At 36.8% G+C, this 24,889-nt stretch overlaps 4 protein-coding genes across 11 annotated transcripts; 2 read left to right on the forward strand and 2 right to left on the reverse strand.

Annotated features, from left to right (window-relative positions):
* Positions 1-2,653: 2,653 nt before the first annotated feature.
* Positions 2,654-8,694, forward strand: LOC140800313 (uncharacterized). 4 transcript variants are annotated; one of them, XM_073155032.1, is made up of 4 exons: positions 2,654-2,756; positions 3,712-4,004; positions 4,445-5,285; positions 5,948-8,694. In XM_073155032.1, the coding sequence occupies exons 2-4, from the start codon at positions 3,880-3,882 to the stop codon at positions 8,351-8,353; spliced, it is 3,372 nt and encodes a 1,123-aa protein (XP_073011133.1). In that variant the 5' UTR covers positions 2,654-2,756; positions 3,712-3,879; the 3' UTR covers positions 8,354-8,694. The 4 variants fall into 4 exon arrangements, with proteins under 4 accessions (XP_073011133.1, XP_073011135.1, XP_073011134.1 ...); XM_073155034.1 differs by having other exon boundaries at positions 2,727-2,942; XM_073155035.1 differs by lacking the exon at positions 2,654-2,756 and adding an exon at positions 3,432-3,448.
* A 1,974-nt stretch (positions 8,695-10,668) lies between these two features.
* LOC140799964 (photosystem I reaction center subunit V, chloroplastic) lies at positions 10,669-11,503 on the reverse strand. Its single transcript, XM_073154557.1, has one exon. The coding sequence runs from the start codon at positions 11,286-11,288 to the stop codon at positions 10,818-10,820; it is 471 nt and encodes a 156-aa protein (XP_073010658.1). The 5' UTR covers positions 11,289-11,503; the 3' UTR covers positions 10,669-10,817.
* Positions 11,504-11,948: 445 nt separating this feature from the next.
* On the reverse strand, positions 11,949-17,970 carry LOC140799553 (phosphatidylinositol/phosphatidylcholine transfer protein SFH13-like). 5 transcript variants are annotated; one of them, XM_073153914.1, is made up of 15 exons: positions 17,719-17,970; positions 17,097-17,192; positions 16,708-17,026; positions 16,519-16,618; positions 15,745-16,011; positions 15,530-15,607; positions 15,346-15,447; positions 15,208-15,257; positions 15,005-15,104; positions 14,747-14,845; positions 14,531-14,650; positions 13,641-13,806; positions 13,040-13,419; positions 12,683-12,757; positions 11,949-12,275 (listed from the first exon to the last, which is right to left on the reverse strand). In XM_073153914.1, the coding sequence occupies exons 2-15, from the start codon at positions 17,110-17,112 to the stop codon at positions 12,255-12,257; spliced, it is 1,893 nt and encodes a 630-aa protein (XP_073010015.1). In that variant the 5' UTR covers positions 17,113-17,192; positions 17,719-17,970; the 3' UTR covers positions 11,949-12,254. The 5 variants fall into 5 exon arrangements, with proteins under 5 accessions (XP_073010015.1, XP_073010017.1, XP_073010014.1 ...); XM_073153916.1 differs by having other exon boundaries at positions 13,659-13,806; positions 17,097-17,195; positions 17,719-17,953; XM_073153913.1 differs by having other exon boundaries at positions 17,097-17,195; positions 17,719-17,916.
* Positions 17,971-21,292: 3,322 nt separating this feature from the next.
* On the forward strand, positions 21,293-24,192 carry LOC140799552 (transmembrane 9 superfamily member 12-like). Its single transcript, XM_073153912.1, has 2 exons — positions 21,293-21,382; positions 21,739-24,192. Exon 2 carries the CDS (start codon positions 21,837-21,839, stop codon positions 23,823-23,825), a length of 1,989 nt encoding a protein of 662 aa, XP_073010013.1. The 5' UTR covers positions 21,293-21,382; positions 21,739-21,836; the 3' UTR covers positions 23,826-24,192.
* Positions 24,193-24,889: the final 697 nt, after the last annotated feature.

Raw genomic sequence — 24,889 nt, forward strand, 5'->3', positions numbered from 1 at the left:
CCTTTTTTTGCAACTAATAATTTAGACTAACAAAAGAATTATAAAACGAGGAAGATGATCGAAATAGTAACGTACATTTCATGTACAAAAGCCTCAAAATTTCGTTAAACTTGTCGTGTTTCATAGCTAAAGGTCAAGCAACCAATCCATGCAGTTGAATTAATCAGTGGTTGGAAGGGGCCATATATGCATCACTAACCTCCTATCTAACTCGCTTTACAAATGGTCTATGTGTCATCTTATTATTGTCTAATATATAGTACGATATTTTATCATCTTTATCATTTGCATCCATTGAAATTTTATATAATTATGGAGGTCTCGTAGTGTTAGCAAATCCTAATTGGAGCAATTAAAGAGAGTGACAGGAGGAATCCTCCAATTCCATATAGGTATTACGTCCCCCTCTGTGCCTTTCAATGTCAAAGAAAGTTTGTGACGTGCACTCAATTGTATGCTGTGTGTGGGGGCATTTTAATTGCTACAGTACGTATGGGGATGGAGCAATAGGGCAGTGGTCCTCAGTTTAATTGATGTCCTTATTCTATTTTTTTTTCTTTAATTTCTATGTTTATATCTATGTTGTCCTCCATTATGGCACTAAGTATTGACTTTTTTTTTCCACCAAAAACCAGCTTATTTTTTAAATTTATTAGCAAAGTATATCAACTTTTAAAGCTTGTAATATGTTAAGAAATAATTGTACTGTAAAATCTCTCTAAATGTTTCTTGTGTTAGAGGAAATAATACTCTTTGAGCATATTTCTACCTTCAATTAGAGAGAAAAGAGAGAGAATTTTTTAGGGCAAAATGATATCGCATAATATGTTATTTATGTTTAGACTGTCAAGTGGGTGGGAGGTATATAATTAACTCTTAAGTTAATCCACTTATAGTGAATACAATTTGCATCAACAGTTTTTTTTTCTTTTCATAAAACAAAAGCCTATAGACTATTTATTAAACTTTATGTATATGGTTATAATTTAATACAAGAGAATGAATGAGAAAATAAGACAACGGTTTTGAAAATAAGTCTCACACTTAAATAAGCGCTTAGACATACTATCAATTAAAAACAAAAGAATCAAGCACTTATATAAAGAAAAAAAACAGAGGAGGTAGGACGACGGTCCTAAAAGCAAGCTTTCCTCTTAATCGATATCAACATCATAGAGAAACCATAGCATAGCAAGAGGTTAGATAAATGAACATAGACGCAAGAGGATTGGATTCTGTAGCTCCATCAATACTATAAACATGCAACACGCTGTAACACAACAATAGAATTTACGAACAATCTTTGCTGCATCGCATTTGGCAGAATAATTTATCATTGAATTGGCAAGCACGATATCAACATTAAAACCATACGTAGTCAGAAGTGGTCATTGTTAGGACCTTAATTTGCATCAGCAGTTTGAGGAAAGATTTGCGAGTGAGAAAAGAGAAACTTTTCTTGGCCCAATTTTAAAAGTGAAAGCAATTAGTTTGCTAATTGCCCTTTATTTTGGGCCGAATTTGATCCTATGAAGCCCATCAATTTAGAGTACACAAAGGATCTAAAATGTACTATAGTAAAGATCTGTAATTAAGAGAAATTTGTTTACACCCCCTTTGCGTAAAAGGTACGCACATTAGTCAAACTAATCTTAGTTTAAAGTGTCTCAAATTTATTTCTTAATAGCTTTCTTTACACGGAACAAGCCTTCCTAACCATTCATCCTAGGAAAAATATTTATAATGCATTGTCCATTTAAAAAGTAAAATTGATTGGATAAATTACTAGATTTTAGTGATGATGGGAGTGCTTCACGTGGAACGAATACAAAAGATAATCAAAGTAATATGATGCTCTTTAGTCTTCCCCACTCTTCCACCACCCATTAGTTAGTGGATATCTTTACCCATCTCATGTCCAACGTAACACTTCACGGTAACTCTATTAATATTTTTAGGGCACCCAATAATCGACTGCAAAATTGACCCATCTTATGGGGTCTCGGAATGTTTAACAAATTAAATTGTAGGACTAGTATACATTAAAATAAACAAACCTTTTAGACTAATGTGTTATATATATGTGCAAGTTATTTCTATATTATCAAAGACAATAGACTATTCATATATAGGCTCTTATCTTTAGAATTATTCAAGCAAATATTTTCTGAGTCAGCATTATTATTAGAGTAGCAATCAACTATTATAAAGGGAGTACATGGAACTCTTTTGTATTCCATTTTATGTGAGTAAAGAGGAAAGAATAGGAGACAGCTTTTAATTAGTACTATCCAGTTCCATCAAATGCAGTTGGGATGCATGATTTAAGAAAGAAACCCTTCACTGTGGTTTAGTGATTGAGAGGTATTTATTTAGATGAACGATTTGTTTAGCTGATTAGGCTATTTATGAACTTATATATTGAAAAGAGCAGAAATAGTTGAAAAGAATGATAAAGCCAAAGGTTAATCTTCTCTTAAATTCTATGTGAAAATGTGAAAAAGGAACAGTGAGAGAAAATATTATCTTTCCAAAATACTCCATCACTCTCTCTCTCTCTCTCTCTCTCTCTCTCTCTCTCTCTCTCTCTCTCTCTAAGTTGCTGTTAATAGTACAGTCCTGCTTTTGGAAGAGAACCGGATGCCTTCGATGTGGAGTGGGTGGTGTCTTCCTTTCTTCCAGTCTCCTATTACTATCTATTACTATCTCTCATTACTTCCTCTCCATCATCTCTTCCTCTCCCTCTGGAGCACAAAGTAACTCTCAAAACTCAGTTTCTAGTCACTTGCCAATATTTCGTTTTTTTCCTTTTTTTTGTTCTTACAGTTGGGTTGGGACTTGGCATTCATGAGTGGGAAAGTCTGGAAATGCATGCCTTGATGTGATTTTGTGTGCTTTTTCTTCCAATATTTGATGGGTTCCTCAACATATTTCCCTTGCATGTGTGTTTCCTTTTCCTTTTTCTTTTTTTTTTTCTAATGAAGTTGCCCTCTTGGGTTTTCTGATGATTCGTGAAGGTAGCTAGCTAGTAGTCTCATGGATTCTTGAGTAACATCTGTCATGCCCTTTCTGGATTAATCTCTCTTTCTTTCTCTCTAAACCCACTTTCTTATACTTGATCTTTCTTGGATGCTGGATTTCTATGTACTTGGTACCATCTAAAGAATCTAAGATCTGGGCCTTCTTTAGGATTTGCTTCTATTTGTGGCTTAAACGTCCACTGGGCTCCCCTAGGAATTGCTGATGGTTTTGCCTTGGCCTATGCTTGTCTAATTTCCTTAATGGGTTGTGCTTTCTTGCTCTCTCTTCTTCCTGATTTATATGTTTATTATGCTTTCTTTTTCATGTATTGGGTTCAATGAACTTGCTATTTTCCTCCTTCCACTTTGTTGTTGTTCTTACTTTTCTACAAATAGATCCTGTAAATCTCCTGATAAGTTTCTTCAAGGTCTTGTTTGAAACTCTTCACTAGCTTTAGCCACATAAAATGACAGTTGTATGTTCCTGTCCATCTGACCCTTGGTCTTCTCCTTCTGTGGGAGGCCATGATGCCTTGGGTTCCAAGGAGTCCCCAACTTAAATCTATGGCTCTCAAGTCCTTCTAAATCAAGGCTTAAATCTACATAAAATAATGCTTCATAAATCCCCACCTTGTTATTTTTTGGGATTTATTTTCTTATCCTGATTGCTGTTTCTATCACCTTCTTCCAGGCATCCAATCAGGTGAAAAGGGTAAGAGGGGTAGTTTGGGAGATAGAAGTCCTTTGTTATGCTGGAGGCTAAGCATAGGAGAAGGCCCTGTTGCAGTGGAACTCCTGGGCTAGCTAGTACTACTACTATTGGAAGATTCAGAGGAAAATTTGAGAAGGCTTTCTTCAGATGTTATCCATTGAAAGCACTCCAGGCCCATCGTGTTCCTCGAATCTATCAGCTCTAGAAACTGATCAGAGATCTCCTGGAAAGCTTGCCTTCCATGATACACCAACTCCCAATTTCTCTATAAGGTAGAAGTTCACTTCCAGATTGCCTCCTGATGTTGTTTACTGTTTCCATACCTTTCACTCACATCTTGTAGTTTGTGCTGTTGTCTTCTTATGTTCTTACTGTGTCTGCAGATCAGCCAATGGTAGTGCTTGTGGTATTTCATGTGTATGCATAAGATATGTCTCAGTAATCATGGAATATATCACTTAAAACTGTGTTATTGCGACCGTTGGTTCACATAAACATCTTGTATTAGCATAACCATATAGTACCCAAAGAACAAGTTGGTCCTTCTCATTAATGAAGCATTTGCAGAACTTTTTTGTGTAGTTTCCAAGTAATAATGGCTTATGGTAATATTTCAGCTTGTTCATGGTAAATTAAACCTTTAATCTCTGATGGAAGCTATGGATTTCTTAAATACTCAGTGTGAACTGATAGACCTGTGTGGTGATTTCAGAAACTTTGTTTTGGCATCAAGGGACAAAGGCATCCAGACTAGTTGGCCATTTTCTTCACAGTCCTCGCAACTTTTCTTGAAGCTTGGTCTCAAAGAACTGTTGCCGCCTTTCGAACCCCCTGATTTGGTGAGAGCCGAACCTCTTAGCAAGGGAGTAGATCAACTTGAACGGCCAATTAAGTCTTCAGAATCTGAAATCGTGTCGGTCACAAGTTATGATCAAATTGAAAGAATTTCTACACATACCAGCCGAGCAGAAGACATAGTTTCAGATCAAATGGCTTCCAAGATTTGTCCTGTTTGCAAAATATTTGCCTCCACGTCGAATACCACTTTGAATGTCCATATTGACCAGTGCCTTTCTGCGGAGTCTGACAGAAGAGGAGTTAATGCGAAGTTTTTGAAACCTAACACTAAGGCAAGGAAGAAGAGATTGATAGTGGACATTTACACTTCAGCTCCCCGTTGCACTCTCGAGGACCTTGATAGGAGGAATGGCACTAACTGGGCTTCAGAATCTTGTGTTATAATATCCAACGAGGTCCACACCAAGGCTCAACCACCAAGTTCATCGAAGCTGGATTCAAGAAATATCAAATGTGAAGGAGCCGTCTATATTGATTCAAATGGCATAAAACTTGGCATTTTGTCCAAGTTCAGTGACACATCGTCGGTGATGTCAAAGGGGGAATTTACGCTGAAAGAAGCTGGTAAAGACGAGGAAAGGAAGAGTGGCGTCATCAGCAAGAAAAAGCACTTTGGACCAAAAGTCTTACTAAAGAACATGAGGATGAAGGTACAAGGAAAGAAATTTAATTCATTCAAGCTTTTGAAAGCTCCGGTACGTACTATTCTTAACTTTTGACACATTTTTTTTTCCATTATCTTGTGTAATCACGGTTGGAGTGTTATCTTTTGGAATCTACTGTGGTTTACTTTTCAAAAGTTGCTGTATCCGCAAAGGACTAACTGCACGATAACCAAGTTTTTAGTGAAGGCTTGGGTACTATTTAGGTCACTAAATTGGTTTTCATAAATTTTCGAATTTAATTAGAGCTGCCTATCTAATTATGATATCCTTCTTCTTTTCTTTCACACAACTATTGACTTCAGTAGAGTTGTTGTCTGTCCATACAAGTTTTCTAGATATTCACATCAATCTGGGGTGAAAAATAATGTACTTGGCAGTCTATTTCTAGCCAGTTTTATGAAAGCTTTTTTCATCCTGATGATTACTTCAAACTGATTCTTTGCTTTATATTCATACTCAGAAGTCAGAACAAGGTTCTTCTCAAAAAAATTTCCTGACTTCTTACCATTTCGAACTTCTATAGTGCTACTTTCTATTCGGTTTTGGTTTCTAGGGACTTCTTTAACTATAATCTGAACATTATGCTTAAGTCCATTTTCTTGAAGTGAAAATGTTTAGTTGATTATAAATTTTTTTTTTTAAGCACTTCATTCTTCATTTTGAGTGCATGATTTCCATTTATTGATAACCAGATTCAAGCACCACCAGAAGGAGACAGTTGTCCAGCTACTCATCAGAAGGAAGACTCCCTGTCAAATTCATCAGATGCCCCAGAAAAGTCCAACATGGTATCTCTTGCTGGGAAATTGGCTACTGACAAATACACATGTTCAGGTAAGTCCCCTGCTGGTAAAGATCAAGCTGTGAAATATTCAAGGTCAACTGAAGAGATGCCCACTTCACCAAGAACAAAGAGTAGTGTCCTCCTGTCACATGAAATTCACTCAATGGATGTTGGGAGGCAACAGCCTACGAACCCATCTTCAGTTAATGGCCAGTTGCTGAAATGTACTAGATTATCAATGTCTTCAGCTACTTCTTCAAGCAGCAAAAAAGAGGAGATTGACATAAGCTTGCTACAAAAATCTGATTTCCCTAGCATGGTAACAAAGGCAGCTTCTGATTTCTGCGAGTCAGCTGAAGATCAAGCAGCAACTCCAGTCTTGAGGAACAACTTTCAACTCGGAAGGCAATCCTTCTTACCGATGCAAGTTGAGTCCAGTGAGAAGCCAACTACCTTTAGAAACTTCCGTAAGCACAGATCCACAATGAGAATTGGTAGACAAAGAGAAACTTCCGGTGCTATATCTGGAGGAATTCAAGGCTGTACGAGAGATTGCCATGTTCCTATTGAGCATGCGAACAAGAAACTTAGAATTCTTCAGTCCAATATACTGCAGAGTGCTACAAGTTCTGGAGCAGATGGAGCATCTACCTGTGAATCTGAAATGACTGAATGTGCACAAAGAGAAGTCCACAGAGTAATGGCAGAGCAGAATACTCTGATGACTGAATGCTGTGATCCTGAAACTGAATTCCAGGCAGAAGGCTTAATATCTCAAGATTGCCAAACTAATCCTTCGAATGGAAGAGCCATGTCAACTGGATCCGTGATCTCAGAAATTACGGAACTATCTTTCTGTTCTGTATCAGACCCTCAACCATTAGTGGAAGAGGATCTTCCATCTGTGCCTATCAGTGAAGCCCATGAAAAACCAATGGTGCAGAAATCTTTCCATAAAGAAGTGATGCATCATTTCGATGCATCCCATTGTGAGGGTGCGAATGAACATATCCAATTGTCAGAGGACATGGAGTTCAGAGGGGACAGAAACCTTGCCGTTCAGTTAACAGATTGTGTAGCCAATGTGGCATCGTTTCAAGAAAGAGATGCTTGTCTGATTAGTCATATGGACAAAGGACCCAAATTTCGCCAAGAAGAGGCATTCTTAACCTCACAAAAAGAAGCATTGAATCATGATCATACTTTCTCTATTGATAAGGAGCCATCAAGATCTCTTGTTTTGACTGCCTCTAATATTTGTCTACCATCTCTGAAGGAGACTAAACACAGAGAGCCTGAATTGGCCTTGATGGAAAGAGCTACTGCTTCTCAAGGAAAGGCTGGGTTTCCATTTCCATCCAAAGGAAGCATCAGAGCATCTGAAGGACATATGGAGAATATTGCTCAGAGAGTTACAATAGTTTCACCAGTAAATGAACAAGTACAGTCTTGCGATGATAAGCCTTTTTGCTGCTCATGTAGAGAGATCATCTCCAGGGAATCTCAATTTATTAGACAAAGTGCTCCAGATAGAGAACTGGCGAGTTATAGAGGGAAGCAGGTTTCCAAGTTGTGCATTAGTTCAAGAACCTCTTCTTCGTTAAGTTCTTACGAGAGCTCTAGAACAACTGTTATGACCAATTCCATTATGGAATCACCTACTCGATCCATTTCAACTAACTGTAAGGCATCTTCAGAATCTTGTGCTGATGCTGGTTTTTCTAGCCCATCATCTCACACTGATATCCCATCCCCTTCAAAACCTATTCTGAGATTGATGGGTAAGGATCTAATGGTGATAAACGGAGAAGGTATGCAACCTGAAATATCGCCTTCAGACTTCCCTATGAATGGAAAGCATAGGTCTACTGGTTTCACACCCTCAAGAAGTGAATTAAAGCAGGATAAATTCTCTTACCATCATCCGGATAGACCTGCAGTCATTGGCCCGATTCCATCAATCAGTGATCAGAGAATTCTTCGGCACAAAATTCAAGCTGGTAGCTTTGCTGTTGCTCCATTTCATCTTGGTCTGACAGTGCATTCTGATCAACATTTCCGACAGAACAATTCATATAAAATGCCATTGCCACCTTCTCACAATCCCTGCTTGATGAAAGAGGTCTTTATGATTAATAGTCGCCATGAAATTAAGGAAAAAACAGAATCTAGCTTAATTATCTCAGCTTCTGCTTCACCAACAACTATCTTAGTGTCAAATCCTATGCCACCAACACAGTTCTCCTGCTTACCGATTGATGTCTCAGGTGAATACAGGCCCTTTCCTATTCCAGTCATCAATAGGCCACTTTAGCCCTGTGTATTTTTCACAAACCTTGCATTGGCCAAGATTTAGCTGAGCAATTACAGTTCCAAATGTCATACCACTGTAAACCGAATCTTCAGAAATACTTTAGATGCTTATCAGTAGATGAAGCCAAGTTGCATATGTGGCAAATCATTAGTTGGCTGTCAGCTATAAGTTTACAATATGTTCTTTACTAATTTCTACTGCTTGGAAGACAGTTGGCTTCAATGCCAAACACTAGGTGAAGTTGGAGTACCTCTGCTCTGTATGTTGATGTAAATTAGAAAGATCATGAATCTGACTATTTTTGCTTAAAAATGCGATAACTCAAAATATTGAGTTAATAATTCTTTGCCTTCAGCTGCTTTGTTTTGTTACAAAATTTGCATTTGTTTTGGTTATTATGCAGAAGTAGCAATGTAGGTTCTGGCATGCTAGAATCAAAACAAAGTCCAGGTATTCTATCTAATATTGTTCAGCACATTATGTATAACAACATGCCCATCTGTACCACAAATTATCCTTCTACTAATAATTTATCATTCTCTTGCTTTAGTTACGTAAAAGTAAAACTAGTCTTAACACATAAACCCAACACAAATTACGTAAGCCTTCTATATAAACTAACATATTAGAGTTGTTATGTGTAATACAAGATCATCTAGCTCAGTACCTCTGCTCATGCTTCCATCTTTCATGTCATACATAATCTAAGCACATTGCACGCCACATCATTGGAGAAGTTGAGAGCCAATCTTCCAGTATAAGACAAGCTGAAGCTTTCACGATTACAAATGGTCATCATTCATCATCACTTCTATAACGTTCCTTCATGTATTGTATCAAATTAAATAAAAAGAGGAAGACAGCAATACGAACATCAATGGTGTAAGGAAGCTAAATTCTCATATGATACAACCTCTAAAAAGACATTGAAATATTAGTATTCAACATATATATGATGAATATTTCCTCAATACGAGACCATGCTCGGTAAAATAAATACTGCCAGGCATGTATCCCGTGCTCTGAATGGGGCGGACAAAAATAGTTCAGCCATTTAAACTTCGTACAGGAAACAGATGAACGCAGAGAAAAGGTGAGAGAAACAAAAAGATCATGACCTTCGTTAATTATTGATTAATAGTTAATTTGTAGTACTTTACATTTTAAAACAAGTTAGATCACAACTTTAGGCAGCTCTGTTGCATGCACATACTAACTCATTTTAGTCTTAAAGAAAACTTTTTAGTATTTAAAAAAAGAAGTAACATCGAATTGCTGAGAGATGCCATAGTGATATAACCAGATGACTGTCGTTGTGGATTAGCCCTTTTGTCCACGTAGAAGCTATCATTCAACATCTATGTCTTCTTCAAATCCTTGACGTTAACTCTGATCAATATTTAGCCCCGAATGCCCTCTCATTTGGGAGGGAAAAATTACACTGCTTATAAGTCGCTAGATAAAATAGAGACCGAGTCATTGGATTAAAATCTAATGGCTATAAATTATATACGATATAAGATTAATATATATATATATATTAATAAAATCTAATCCCTCTAATTGAGTCAATGGGCACTACTGATACAACTACATTATCAACTGGGAAATCAATCGGCCAACTAAGGTTGGCTCTAGTGAGAGCAGGGAGGGAGGACAGAGGAAAGTACGAAGCTGGGGCAGCTGTGAAACAGAAATAAGGTATGTATTGAAATTGAATATGCAATGGTTCTCTTTCTGCTCTATGAAAGAAAGAAGTGAAAGAACTCGAAGTTGCCTTTTTTTTTAAATTATTTTTTATAGAACTTCTCTGAAATAAATTGGTAATCCTCTGCTAAATTTTATTCTGCAGCTTAAACTGAATCTATTTTCTACTAAGCTTTTCTTAAACTCTTAGTCCTCCCTCTCTAACTTGCAATCGCTAGCGATCGTTTGATGAAATAATTTCATCAAAAAAGAGTGGTGGCAAATATTCTGATAACCACTCTCTATCTCTCTCTTGCTCATTAACGAGGCGGCTAATTTTGAATATTATTTGCTCTTTGTTTTAAATTATTTATTACTGGTTTGCTAAGTATTCAGATACTGATTACATGTTTGGTGCCTCAGTAATCTGCAGTTCCAGGGGGAACAAAGCATGGAAGTGAGAAACTGCTGGATTTTATTTGGCCAATATATATTGAATTCTGTTCTTAATGTGCATAATAGTGTGGTGGGATTCAAGTTATCTGGGAAGTATATGCAATGGGGACATGTTATTATGGGAGATAATTATATAGTGATTAAAATAGAATCTAGGATAAGGTCATGACTCATGACTGGAAAATTAAAGCCAATTTTGATTGATAAAAGGACACTTTCCAAATTACAAATAACTAGTCCCCTCCCCCATCCAACTCGGTATTAGAAATTCTAAACCACATTCCTATACACCCGAACACCATCATAGAAACAATAAGTAAACTCAACCAAAGAACTTTGGGTCATATCCGTTGCTAGATGTAGCGAGGATGTAGTAAGCCACAATATGACCAATCGACCCCCAAGCCAAGACATCGACGATGTTAAACCCAACTGGGTCGTTGGACTTGAGGATGCCGACGTACTCCTGGGCCCGGCTATCGCCGGCCTCGAAGTGGGTCTTGCCGTTCTGCTCCGGGAGGCCCTGCTTGGCCACGTTCTCGCGTTGGAAGTTGAAGAAGACGAAGCGGCCGAGGAAGAGGGAGAGCCCCGTGGAGAGGCTGATGACCAGGGACGGGTTCAGCTCGGCGCGGATTGGGCCGGTTCTTTTGGGGCCGGTCCGGGCCGGGGCGAGGGAGATGGACCGGGTCTTGGGGAGGGCTCGGAGGCCATGGAAGGAGGAGGAGGTCGGGGAGTAGGTGTGGGATTTGGGGATGGTGGAGGTGGAGGTGGAGAAGAGAGTGAAGGCGGCCATGGTTGTTGGGTTTCCTTGCTTTGCTTTGCTTTCTACTCTCTTCTTGGGAAGTAGTGTTTGGTTTGGGTTAGAGAGGGAAGGAGGAGATATGAGTATGAGGGTGGGAGTGGATTGGGAGGAAGGAGATATGTGGGGACAGGACTGGGGAAGAAGTAGTGGTGGTGGTGGGCTTGGAGAAGGAGGTTGTGTGGAATGTGGATTCCGAGAGATGAGATGGGGTGAGGTGATTGGTGGATGTTGGATGAGATATATAGACCATAAAATCTACTGCTGCTCTGGAAGATTTATTATTTTATTAGTCTAATACAACTGATCCCCAAAATCCAATATTAAAAAATAAAGTTTGGTAGTGGGGCCATGAGTGACACGTAAGAAAACTTCTGGTATGTTTTTAAGTATTTTTATTTATTTATTTTTTACTCTCAATTTTGGGTGTTGCACGAATACAAAATAGAATCATCATTTAACAAGTAGAGTAAACGATTACATAGTTGAAGCAGTTCAGAGGTCTAGATGTTATTATTCTTATTTGCTCAAAGATATTTAAGATATATTGAAGTTGGAGAAGTTGTAAGAATATCTGAAATAAGCAATTCATATAGTATAGTATAAGAGGTGGAAGAGTTGTTTGAAGACAATAGTTACAGGAGGGTACACCAATGAGAAAAAGAATAAAGCAATGTACTAATAATTACTTTGAACTTTTCTATCGTTTTTCTTTTTACAGCATTTCTGCAGGCCAGTCTCTTGATATCAATTTGATGCCAGAATAATCTTTACTTGTGGCAGTTACCAAATTTGACTCATTTCTCATGAAAAAAAAGGGAGAATGTAGGAAAGGAAGAAAAACAAAAAAACAAAAGAACTGACAACAACTATATGCAGGTACTCTTTGATGTTATGCAGACGTTTGGTAACTGCTAACTCTTTGAACCTCATTCATGTACAGCTTCTCATTCTCTATAACTATGAAAAAAACTTCCTTCTCTGCAACAAATAAACACAAGCAAGATAGTCAGTGACCAATTTGTGCAAAACATAGCATACCATCTTTTAGAATTATATGGAAATTTATTAAGAACAAGATTCATTAGTCATCTAGAATATAGCACATAGATGGAAGAATCTCAACATCATTGAGAGCACAAGTCATAGAAAGAGATGAAACTAATCAGCTAAAGACTCAACATGAAATGGTTATGGTGATTTATTTCACTTAAATGTCCACGAGTTGGTAGTAGCCCTCAGAGAAAAAAAGTATTTTCACATTTGATTCTTTGGATTCAAGTGGTAACATATTTAGAGAAGTCAGACATATATCAGAACGCAAAATTATCAGTCAATGCTACTCTGGTATGTTACAATATCCTTTCGCAAAAGGAGTCTAAACTTACCCTCAGGTTGGACTCCTTTACAGCCTCTAATGTTTCTGACATCTCCATTTGCTTTACCACTGTGGCATGCACTACCTGGAAGAATAGCATGCGATCAGAGTACAGCAAATGAATTCAAAAGAACTATGAATTATTATGAATGAAACAGGATAAACTTCTGGTGATATTTCTATAGATACTTAGATAGCATAAGTGTACTTTTCTGCTGCATGTAAAAGCTTACCTATTAAAAGTTAGCATACTTCAGTGCCCATTCACTTTGATTTATGACAATGTTTTAGATGATCAATTGGTATGCACAGCTTGTAGTATATTGTTTCAAACATCAAAGTAATTATTTATAAAACAAGAACATACTTTCTTTGTTTTCTCGAGGTCAAATTCAATGGACTTGATCCTGTCAAAAGAATCAAGTAGTACACGCTCCTTTTCTTGTGGAATCTCTGGGGCCTTGCTGCTGAGCTGATTGAATATTGACTCAAGTCTTTGAAGGCGTTCAAGACAAGGACTTACATGGTCTTCTTTAACAGTTCCAATAATTGTCTCATGACTAGCCATAGGAACTATTGTATCTGAAGAAATATCATTCCCTAATCTTCTCTCCTGTCTACAACCAAAAACTCGAAATAGCAATACTACTTTGAGCAAGAATGCCACAACTGCTTTTGCCAGATATCTTAATATTCCTTCTTCTGTATCATCTCTGGTGTTAATGGGCATATCACCAATTAGGGTACCTGCAAAATCAAGATTCTGAGTTTGGTAAGACAATTATAGCAGAAGATGAGTTAAAAAGTAAGATTGCTTTTCAGAAAAATTAATATCATTTTAACATGTTTCATAAGATAGTGAAACTTATCCTCCCTTTGTGTTATTTTTAGCTTTGCTTATCATCTGAAACTATTCAACAAGATAGACTCACATTTACACAAAGAGCTATCTTAGGCATTTATTTTACCTATTGCATGTGACATACCATTTGCTGAGGAATGCCCCAGATCTTTGAGTTCTTTGGACGCCCTTCCAGCAGATTCATGTCTTCTTCTTCTAGAATCTACAGTTTTATTTATCATGAGAAACTGATCGTCCCAGCTGTAAGAATATGTAGAATCTGATGCCCTGACCTAAGCAAAGACCAGAAGCAAAAGATTAAATTGGAAAAAGCTATATAATTAATTGTTGTATTATATTCTATTAAAAGGAAATAAATGATGGTTATAGCTAACCTATTTGTAACAGAAGCAGTTACAAAAGTAGATAGGAGAATAGTAGTTCTAGGACGATATCCCAAGTGATAGAAGGACAAATTTTCCTACTTGACTGAAGACTAAGAATGTGTATAAGATGAGTTTCTGTGTGGACAAATGACAGCACCATATTTAAACATGCCATCATTAGTTGGTAATTTATGAAGAGTGAGACCCCAAGGGATGGAAAAGCCTTCCACCATCCTAGAAATACTGTCACAGGCACCTGGACACCCCAAAGCAATGTCTAGCGCATCCCTCTATTCGATAGGGTTGTGCAGTGGTATAAGGAACTTGCCACTTAAAACACTTAAAACACTTAAAGAGAATTATTTTCACATCTATAAGTTTATATTTATTAGATTATTAATCATCTCTTAGTTTGTATATTTCTTTCTTGTAGATGGTTAATTGGAATTTGCAAAATTGTATTTGTAGAAACAAGATATCAAGATCTAGATTTGCATTCCTTCTTCCTCTTCTTGATTCTTTCAATAGTGGTACCATACACCAAGTATAGAGTAGAGCTCTCTTATGGACACAGAATTTCTACAAAGAAAGGAAAAGTGAAAATAAATAAACGAGAAAAATTATAACTTACTTCTTCATGAACTGGAGTCAAACGAGTATACTCAGGAATTTTAGATGCAATGGGTGAACCAAAATCATCACCATCTGATCCTGATTCACTTTGCAACGTATCACTACTTTTTAGTTGCCACTGAAAGAAAGAGAGAAAAAGAATGTTGAATGTCAAACAACAAAAGAGTGAACTAGACCACATGAAATAGACAGGGCAAACATCTAATGGCCTTGCCTTCAGTGGGCGTAATCCAAGGGAACCACTATTTCTTTGTTCTCCTTCTGATACTTGCCTAATTTCCCTCATATAAGATGTTCCAATAGTAAGCACAAGCTGCAAGGGACAAAGAGCTTGTTACTACTTACTACTTGTTTTGGCCATAACTCAACATGACACAAATTATGCATGATTGCATTTGCATGCAGCTAAAAATATCATGTCAAGTACTATGGCCTATAAGATTTTGACAAATCACTACGTGATAAGTCTTACCTTCATAATTACAGGGTCTTTCCATGGTCCTTTATTAGATCGAAGGCAACCTCCCTTATCAAAGCATGTGCACGACCCACCTAGAAAATCTGGTAGTTGACTGAAATTTTTTCACAAAGAGTAAAATAAACATTTGAGCATGCAAGAAATACCAGCACCAAATGAAATTAGCCATTTATGGGTTTAACACAATAAAAACCAACCTTGAGTCAATAACTTCGAGAAGTCTACTCTGGTATTTGTTTCCCAGTACCTGTGCATACAAAAGTGAATGAAACTTTCTAGACAAAAGACTTCAGGAATTGGAAATCACACGGTTAATTTTATAGTGTGGATCTTACATGTATCTTAGACGAAGTTTTGGGGTCAAGAAATCCTTTCACACTGTTCCAGATCAGCTTGAAACCAGGACCAGCATTAACAATGAACATTTGATGAAGTGTCTAGAAAATTAAGTGATAAGTACTTCAGTGCACACATGCAGAGCTACTTGAAAACAATATGTTCTGCATAATGCTAAGATACCTCAGGGTAGTAATCACCATCTATTTTATGCATGTGATGCACAAGCTCTCTTGCAGTCCTGCTGAAATTTTTCAAGCCCTGCATTGCAGTAAATGGACTACCAGATAAGAAAGCAAATTTCCCAAATCTCAAAACAAGTGATCAAAGAGATATAGCAGGAAAAACTGAAAATTACAATTCAGAATAATTTAACAAAATACAAAGCAGCAACATACCACTCCATGCACATCCAATATTGTAGTTGTAGAATCAATATGTCTTTGAGCAGCATATGAACATGCAGGAAACTTCTCATGAAAAGCTCTCTCGAACTCCTGTACATGATACTTTATATAGCGGTCCACTGTGGTTATGTGCATAAGCTTACTTGGTTCAACTTTCCCAAGCCTCTCAATGTAGACGGGCCTTCCCTCCTTGTCAACCCCATGATAGCCCTGTGGATAGTAGTGCAAGACTTCTTCTAGCTCTTCAAATACAAAATCCTGGAAAGGAGACAATTTAATGTCATCAAGGTGTGAACTAGTACAGAAAGTAAATTAAATAAGAACAAAAATTCCATGACTCTCAAAACTATATGGTCCACAAGAATATTAAACTTTGTATAGTAGTTCTTCATGGAGAAGAATGTCCAAACGCAGCGGTATCTCTTGGGTTATAGTTTTTCTATTGTAAGTCTGTAATTATATTAAACAGAATGCGCTGATAGTGTACATGACACTAAAAGCTATCATACTAAAATATACGGATCATAGATTTCGGAAAGCAGGTCCGTGCTAAGAGTACCTGCTCAAATAACAACAATATGGAAGAAGAAACTAGATGATTTAACAACAATAATAATTAATTAATAATAGGCGAATGCATGGACAACTAGCTTTACAAGCTAGTTCTAAAAGGAAACGTGAATATTCATTTGAAACTGAACTAGCATCATCGAAGAATGTTCTTCTTTTAGGTTATCGAATTGTCAAATAGCATGATGGCCTCACCTCCAAGATTGTATCTGTACCGAATTCTTTTCTCCATTGTAGCATCTCAGTCCACATCTGAGTTGCTTTGTCAAAGTCAAATTTCCTAGCTTTTAGAAATCTGCACCAGATACAAATTGTGGTAACACATGTATAGAGTAGCACATGCAGAGCTCTGTGCTGTGCAATATACTAACAATTTGAAGTTACCTGAGCAGCATGTGATATTCATCATGTTTTTCTGGCAATAAATTCTTGGAGAGAAGAATTTCCCTGAAAGAATTGACTGCCTGCTCCTCTCTAGCATCTCTTATGTCCTCTATTGAAATCGAAGGAACCCTGAAATCAACTTTCCTTTTCCCTCTTTTCTTCAAGGAATGGGTTATCTTTGTAGACGCGTGCAAAGCCTTTTTCTTCAAGGACCCAATCTTTGTTCTCCTTCTCTCGTCTTCAGAGTTCTCAACATCAGACCTTCTATCTTTCCTCTCATCGTTATTAACCGATATCTCCAACCATTCTCCATGATTCCCTGGGATTTAAATCCATGTTTTCATTTGACTCTTCTACAGAAATCGAAAAAAAAGCCGAAAAATGCATACCTGACATCCCTGACATCTTCAGCCAATGCAGCTAGAAAATTGACCACTTCAAACCTCGAGATTCAAAACGCCATTAGTTCTCCAAACGCTGTCATGCTGCTGGAAAACAAAAGGAGAAAACTTGGAGATACAAGGGCAGCAAATACTAATATGCCAAATTATAACTTACGATGAGAACTAACACTGCAAGTAGTGAAAGATAATATGGAAAAGAAAAAAAAATGCAAGTGTGAATCTTTTTTATTTTACTCCCGTACAAAAGCCCAAAGTAGTCCAATAAAAACATCAACATCATATCTATTCGAAATTCCAGAAGAAAATCCAAGAAACAGCTAAGAAAGAGATAGGAGCATACTCATCCATTAACATGCAAACGCTTTTTTTTTTTACAAAAACCGCGAGATTGACTGAAACAAGATCCACATAACCCTCATTTCCTTAACCTATATATATCCCAATCCCAATTAAATCCGATTCCAGCAACGAAAACCGCACCCGATCTCGCAACTCCCTATCCGAGATCAAGCAACCTCCCCAAATCCAACATACCCATTCTCGATATCGTAAAGCTAGATGCGAAACCGACAAATCCGAGAACGAAACAGCGATCACGAATCTTTACCTCAGAAGTACAAGTAAAACTTTCAAAGATTTGTTCTTTTCTCTACTATTTCTCTCTCTCTAATCCATTGTTGATGGAGTTAAGATGAGAGAGAAAGAGAGAGAAGAAGGGTTGGAAGATTCGAGCAACTCCTGCAGCTGCTCGCCTGTTCCTATCGCTCTGTCTTCCACGCTCTCTCTCTCCCTCTGCTCACGCTTCATTTTCGTCCGCTTTAACGCATCTTTACTTTATTCGTATTTTTTGTTTTGCTATGGCTAGTAAAGTAGTAATAACCCGACACTTATACCACACTATCTGACTCTTGTACGTCTTTATACCTGTCGGTGTTGTTTTTATCCGCAGTTTTTATCCCGGAAGGTGAATCGCATCCGCCCAGTCTTTTGGAGGACTACGCCGCGTGCCATAATATTTCTATTTCAATGAAAAAAAATATATTAGGAGTTAATTCGCAAATATTAGCGAGGTCGGTCTCGTGTTCCGAGTTATTTTGGGCCTAAGAGGCGTAGGTTAGTTAACCAACGCACCTTTCGGCGCCGCATTGGCCTTCGAGAGAGCTTAATGACATGCCAAGCTTCCATTGCGTAATAGTACGTGGTCGTAGTACCTCCCCTCGTCCCTCGCGATGACGTGGCAGCTTCTCAGAGCCATTAAAGTCCTTTATTAATGTATCAGATCCAAGAGAAAAGCTTTCTCGATGATATCATTGAGCGAATTATTGGTGCATTTAGGAGGCACAGTGTATACTTCATTTATGCTTTTATTACTTGAAGAAGAAAAAAGAAAAAAAAAAAGGAGAGCTTCTAATTTTTTATAAAATACTCTGTGACAAATTGCATGCATTTGTATAATAATAAACGTTTTACTTCACCTTAAGATGAAGACGAGTTAGCATAGCTAGGGGAGGTGAGGGAGGGAGAGACGCCTCGAGATTCCCTTCCTCCGTACTTCCCGCGCCAGACCCGGGGGGGTGGGGCCCGCCTGTGACCGTACCGGAGGGGAGGGGTCATTAATGCGAATTGGTGAAGTGGTGAGGGGTACTTTCGGAATGTCAGAGACTCGTCTCCTTTCTGCAGCGCTCCCGCTTTAGTGGTTACCGAACCCACCACCGTTAAAAAAAAGAAACGGTCGGGCGGTCGCTTTCTCGAGGACTCCTCGGCGAGTAATCGGCAGTTTCACTTCCGCCTAATTTTTCATTTCAGACCTTAAATTACGCGTATATTATTCCATATTACATGAGAGAGGACACTAGGAATGCCCTAATTGTTCATTTCAAACTTTATCATATTTTTATATTTTTACTTGCAAGCAATATTATTAGAATAACACCCACCAACATTTTTGAATCTTGACTTGTGCTGCAAAACATCCAAGAGGCCCACAGATGCATGTGACCTTACCTTACTCACCTCTTTATTTATTAGATTAAATATAGTTTGCTATTTTATATTTATTTTGAAATTATTTTTCTCATATATTTTTAAAAAAATTTGTGCGGCTAATTTTATATTAAATCAAACTGAATATTCTTAGAATAACTAAAATAACTTTTCGTATTTATTAGACAAAATATGTAGTTTTTATGTCCAAAATAGTCCTAGCGCTCACCTGAATTTAATAGAAAAATTAATAGTTTTATTTTAGTCATAAATATAAATTTATTTTAAAATTATTTTTAAAGTACGTGAGGTAAAATAATTTTAGGTATAAATTTTTTTTATTTTTGTCCCAAGAATTAACAGGATCACAGGATGTCCTTCCTACCTCTTTGAATATTTATGATGTCTAGAATATTTACATGTTCATACCAACGCATGCATCAAACCCTTATTAATTGTGTCACACTTTATTTATGATGTGCTTGGCCACTAAAATAAATGCATTGAAGCAAGCAAGCCCAATTCAACCTTTTCCATGTGACCCCTTTAGGTGGAGAGCTAAGTGGACAAGAAGAATACAACAACAAATGCTATCAAATCATGTGGACATTGTAAATTGCCACCACCATCATGGGCATCATCCCTCTCTCCATTAATAAGCGTAAGAAGACCACATATGTGGTGATTTTAATTGAAGAAAATAAAGAAAAATTACAATAAAGAAGAGAGTTGTTCTCTTTTAAAAATTGTATTATTTTCTTATTTATTTGTCGAAGCAATCTTTCTCGATGTGTTTGAGTTGGACTCGAGCATAATACGAGTTGGGTCGTGCTCGAACTCGAGTGGCGCTCTATACATAAGCCCAATATTGTAGCATTCTAACTTGGCCCGACCCAATTTAAAGTCCAAATTGGCCTTTAAAAAATTTGTTTGTTAATGTATAAAAAGTAAACTATTTCTAAATTGATAAAAGAATTGGTAGGAGTTGGAAGAGGAGAAAGTAAAAGAAGGCATATTATTTTATATCTTATTTAGAATAATAAGGGATCATTGCTATATCAATAGTGTCTTTGTGCTCTTCAAAATGTCAGTTTCTTAAATATAATAAAGGATAAATTTTTAATAAAAAAATATAAACGAAATAGCAAATACTTCAATGCATCTTTAAAAATTATAATCTTAATCCAACGGCTTTAATAGCCAGTTTTTATATCAGTTTTTCGGTACCGATTCCAAAACCACATTAAGAAAAAAAAAGTGTATTAATTAAGAAGATTTAATTATGTGTACCTAACCTTTCAATTTTTTTATTATACTCGTAAAGATCTTAATCATTAGATCTTCATCAAACTGATTGATAAATAATTAGCTTTACGTTACGGAAGAAGCGCTCTATACATTTTTTTCTTCCGTTAAGATTTCTCTCTTAAATATAATTATGCCTTAATTATAGGAGATATAATTTAATATTAAAAAAAATTTAAATTTGATTATTTGGAGATAAACTTTAATTTAAATATAATTCTCTATCTCTATTTATTAAAATTTAATTTAAATCAATCTTAAACTAATATGAGATATATATAAATAATAAAAAATAATAAAAAATAATAAAAAATATAAAATGTAATTAAAATTTTCATCAAGTTAATTATAAAAGACATCAATACCCTTATTTTGATATGTATATATATATTATTCTTAGTTAATGATATATATATATATATTTTATTTAATAAAATATTAAGATAATATAATTATCAAAAAATAATATATAAGATTATATATCTAAAAAAAATTACCTACTGAACCACTAATATTCATGGCTATTATACCCTTAAAAATTTTAACTCAATTAACTAAGTAAATTTATCATAGAATAATACATTATATATATATATATATATATTATTCTTAGTTAATAATATATATATTTTTTATTTGATAAAAATATTAAAATAATATAATTATTACAAAATAATATATAAGATTATATATCTAAAAAAAAATACGTACTGAACCGCTAATATTCATAGCTGTTATACCCTTAAAAATTTTAACTCAATTAACTAAGTAAATTTACTCGTGCTTCTCTTTTCCTATAGAATTGATCATAGAATAATGCATTATATGGACGGCGGCGATTTCGACTAGATCTAGTTCAACTCCTCGATAAAAACACAAGGTCAAATAAGTAGCGTTTATTCCAAAGATCTATTCCGCAAGCGCTTCCATTCTTGCCCCAATCACATTTCTCATGTCGCTCTCGCCCCGATTCGAGTAATCAGGTAGCTTTCTCAACCCAGATCCTTTTCGTTCGCCTTCTGATTATAGTATTAGGGTACTTTTTGATATCTAAATAAGCTCTTCTGCTTCGATTAGCGCTTGTATTAACGATTTATAGTTCTTTTGATCTGATTTTGATTTGTCTTCTTGATTGAGATGTAGAAAAGTTCGCTACAGCATTGCGATTCGGTAGCTTTGTCTTATTTAGTAGTTTTGAAGTACCCTTAGCACGTGGATTAGATCTCTGTTATATGAGTAGACGATGATTTCTGTGTGTGATCTACCAATGGAGATAGAAAAGTTGCTATTTTGATAACTGATATAGGCTAACTTTACCTCCCTACTTGTTTGGTTTCAGGTTTCCTCATAAAAGACGTAAATTTGGATAAAAATAGGGTGTTTGGGATAACAGATCTGACAACATAAATTGAGAAATCTAAGGGGTTACCCGCATACATGGCGAGAGTTTTTGTCTCAGAGAGGTATACCTCTTTGTTTGTCTCTGCCTTCTTATCCGTGCTTCTAGTTGTGTCTCCTAGTAGTGCCTTCTACCTCCCTGGTAGTTATATGCACACATATAAACAAGGTGAAAATTTATGGGTGAAAGTGAACTCCCTCACCTCAATCGAGACTGAACTCCCCTTCAGCTATTATAGCCTCCCTTATTGTCAACCACAAGGTGGGATCAAGAAGAGCGCTGAGAACTTGGGAGAGCTTCTCATGGGGGATCAAATAGATAACTCCCCTTACCGCTTCGGTGTTAATGTTAATGAGTCGCTCTATTTATGCACCTCAGACCCACTAAAAGAGCACGAGGTCAAGCTCTTGAAGCAGAGGTCTCATGATCTCTATCAGGTGAATATGATTCTTGACAATCTACCGGTGATGAGATTTACAAAACAAAATGGGGCCACCATTCAGTGGACAGGGTTTCCTGTTGGGTACACACCAGCTGGAAGTTCTGAAGATTATATAATCAATCACTTGAAGTTTAAGGTCTTGGTTCATGAATATGAGGGTAGTAATGTGCAGATTATTGGAACCGGGGAGGAGGGCTTAGGAGTGATCTCAAAGACTGATGACAAAAAGATGTCTGGATATGAGATTGTGGGTTTCGAGGTTGTCCCTTGCAGTGTGAAGCGTGATCCTGGAGCCATGTCAAAGCTTAACATTTATGATAAGATTGATCCTGTTAACTGCCCATTGGAGCTTGAGAAATCTCAGGTGATTCAGGAGCAAGAAAGGATCTCGTTTACTTACGAAGTTGAGTTTGTGAAAAGCAACATCAGGTGGCCCTCAAGGTGGGATGCGTACTTGAGGATGGAGGGTTCTAAGGTTCACTGGTTCTCAATAATGAACTCCTTGATGGTCATATTCTTTTTGGCTGGTATAGTGTTTGTTATATTCTTGAGGACTGTCCGAAGGGATCTGACTAGATATGAGGAGCTGGATAAAGAAGCACAAGCTCAAATGAATGAGGAACTCTCTGGCTGGAAATTGGTAGTGGGTGATGTCTTCAGAGAGCCAAGTTGTTCTAAGTTGCTTTGCGTCATGGTGGGAGATGGGGTTCAGATTTTGGGTATGGCTGTTGTAACAATTGTCTTTGCTGCTCTCGGGTTCATGTCTCCTGCCTCAAGAGGAACGCTCCTGACGGGAATGATTATTCTGTATCTCTTCCTTGGAATTGCTGCTGGATATGTTGGTGTTAGGCTTTGGAGGACCATCAAAGGTAGCTCTGAAGGATGGAGATCTGTTTCGTGGTCAATTGCATGTTTCTTCCCTGGCATTGTTTTCGTCATTCTTACCATATTAAACTTCATACTTTGGGGAAGCAATAGTACCGGAGCTTTACCTATCTCGTTGTTCTTCACTCTTCTGTCCTTGTGGTTCTGCATCTCAGTGCCACTTACCCTTGTGGGTGGTTTCTTAGGCACGAGGGCTGAGCACATAGACTTTCCAGTTCGAACCAATCAGATTCCTAGAGAAATTCCTGCACAAAAATACCCATCATGGCTCCTTGTAGTTGGTGCTGGAACACTACCCTTTGGAACCCTCTTCATTGAACTCTTCTTCATTCTTTCTAGCATTTGGCTTGGTAGGTTCTATTATGTATTTGGTTTCTTACTTGTCGTCCTTCTTTTGCTGATCATTGTCTGCGCTGAAGTGTCCGTTGTCCTTACGTACATGCAACTCTGTGTGGAGGACTGGAGGTGGTGGTGGAAAGCTTTTTTTGCTTCTGGCTCAGTTGCTGCTTATGTGTTCCTTTACTCCATGAACTACTTGGTGTTTGACCTTAGTAGCTTGAGTGGGCCTGTGTCTGCTGTACTCTATCTTGGCTATTCACTAATCATGTCTCTTGCCATTATGTTATCAACCGGCACCATTGGCTTCTTGATGTCATTTTCTTTCGTTCACTATCTTTTCTCTTCAGTCAAGATTGACTAAACTTCCCTTCTCTTTTGACATATTATTATAGCCTCATGGAGTTACACTTTATTACTTCAAATTACACTTCTACTTCACATACCGGGAAGCCAATTGCATCAAATTGCTTGAGATGGGTTTATGAAATGATGCTATATCTTGTTCCGAAGCTCATGAAGAATTCAAGAAGATGTGTTACTCTCTCCAAGAAGTGGTTCTTTTCCTTTTCTTTTTCATTGCAGTGAACATTTGAACCAGTCTTGCCTGGTTTCAGCAATATCCTAGCAGTTTCCATTTATTTTGTCAATCTCTGACATATCGAGATATGCTGTTCCAATTTATTATATGTGGTCCTTCCATGTATTGAATGAGAACAATATTTCTATTAGTCTTTGTCCTCAATCTGGTGGTGTATGGATGTCAAGTTCAGAAGGTTTAGCTTTTAACATGTATATTGCTTGGTTTCTTTCTTGGATGTTATCTAATTTAAACTTCAGGGAGTCATAAGTTTAGCACCTTGCCCTCCTAATTTGTTTTAAGACACCACATTAGTTTATAATCTATTTAACTACATGAACATGATAGATTAGAGAGTACTTTTATCGATGGGGCTACTACCCAGTATCCTTTTTAGCCTCACTTATTATTATCATTTTTTTTCTCTTGGACGAAAAATAAATTTGTAAGAAAGTTACAAAATTGGTGTGCGCTGAAGTTTTTTTTTTTTCTTTGTCATAAATTATAATTGGATGTAAATCTTTTATTTAAAAAAATATATTCACCGTCTTAGTTCATAGGTGAAAATAGACCCTGGTTTATCTAGCCCATTGAAAAACCTATTACATTTATTAAATTAATTAAACACATCACTATATAACCCACAATTTTTAGAAGAGGCATGACACTATTAATATGTTATTCCCAACCGCGTAAATAAAGATTTCCACTATTCCTACACGGAAGCATTCATGACTCACAACGATTAAGAAGTAAGATTATTTTTCCTTTCCTCTAAAAATAAAGGGAAAGAAGATTAAGAAGATTTCTTCTCAGTTCATGCAAAGTGGTGGGCTAAAAAATTAATT

Source organism: Typha latifolia, chromosome 13, assembly GCF_019914945.1.
Source record: "Typha latifolia isolate L0001 chromosome 13, TyphaL0001v2, whole genome shotgun sequence".
NCBI classification, from domain to species: Eukaryota; Viridiplantae; Streptophyta; class Magnoliopsida; order Poales; family Typhaceae; genus Typha; species Typha latifolia.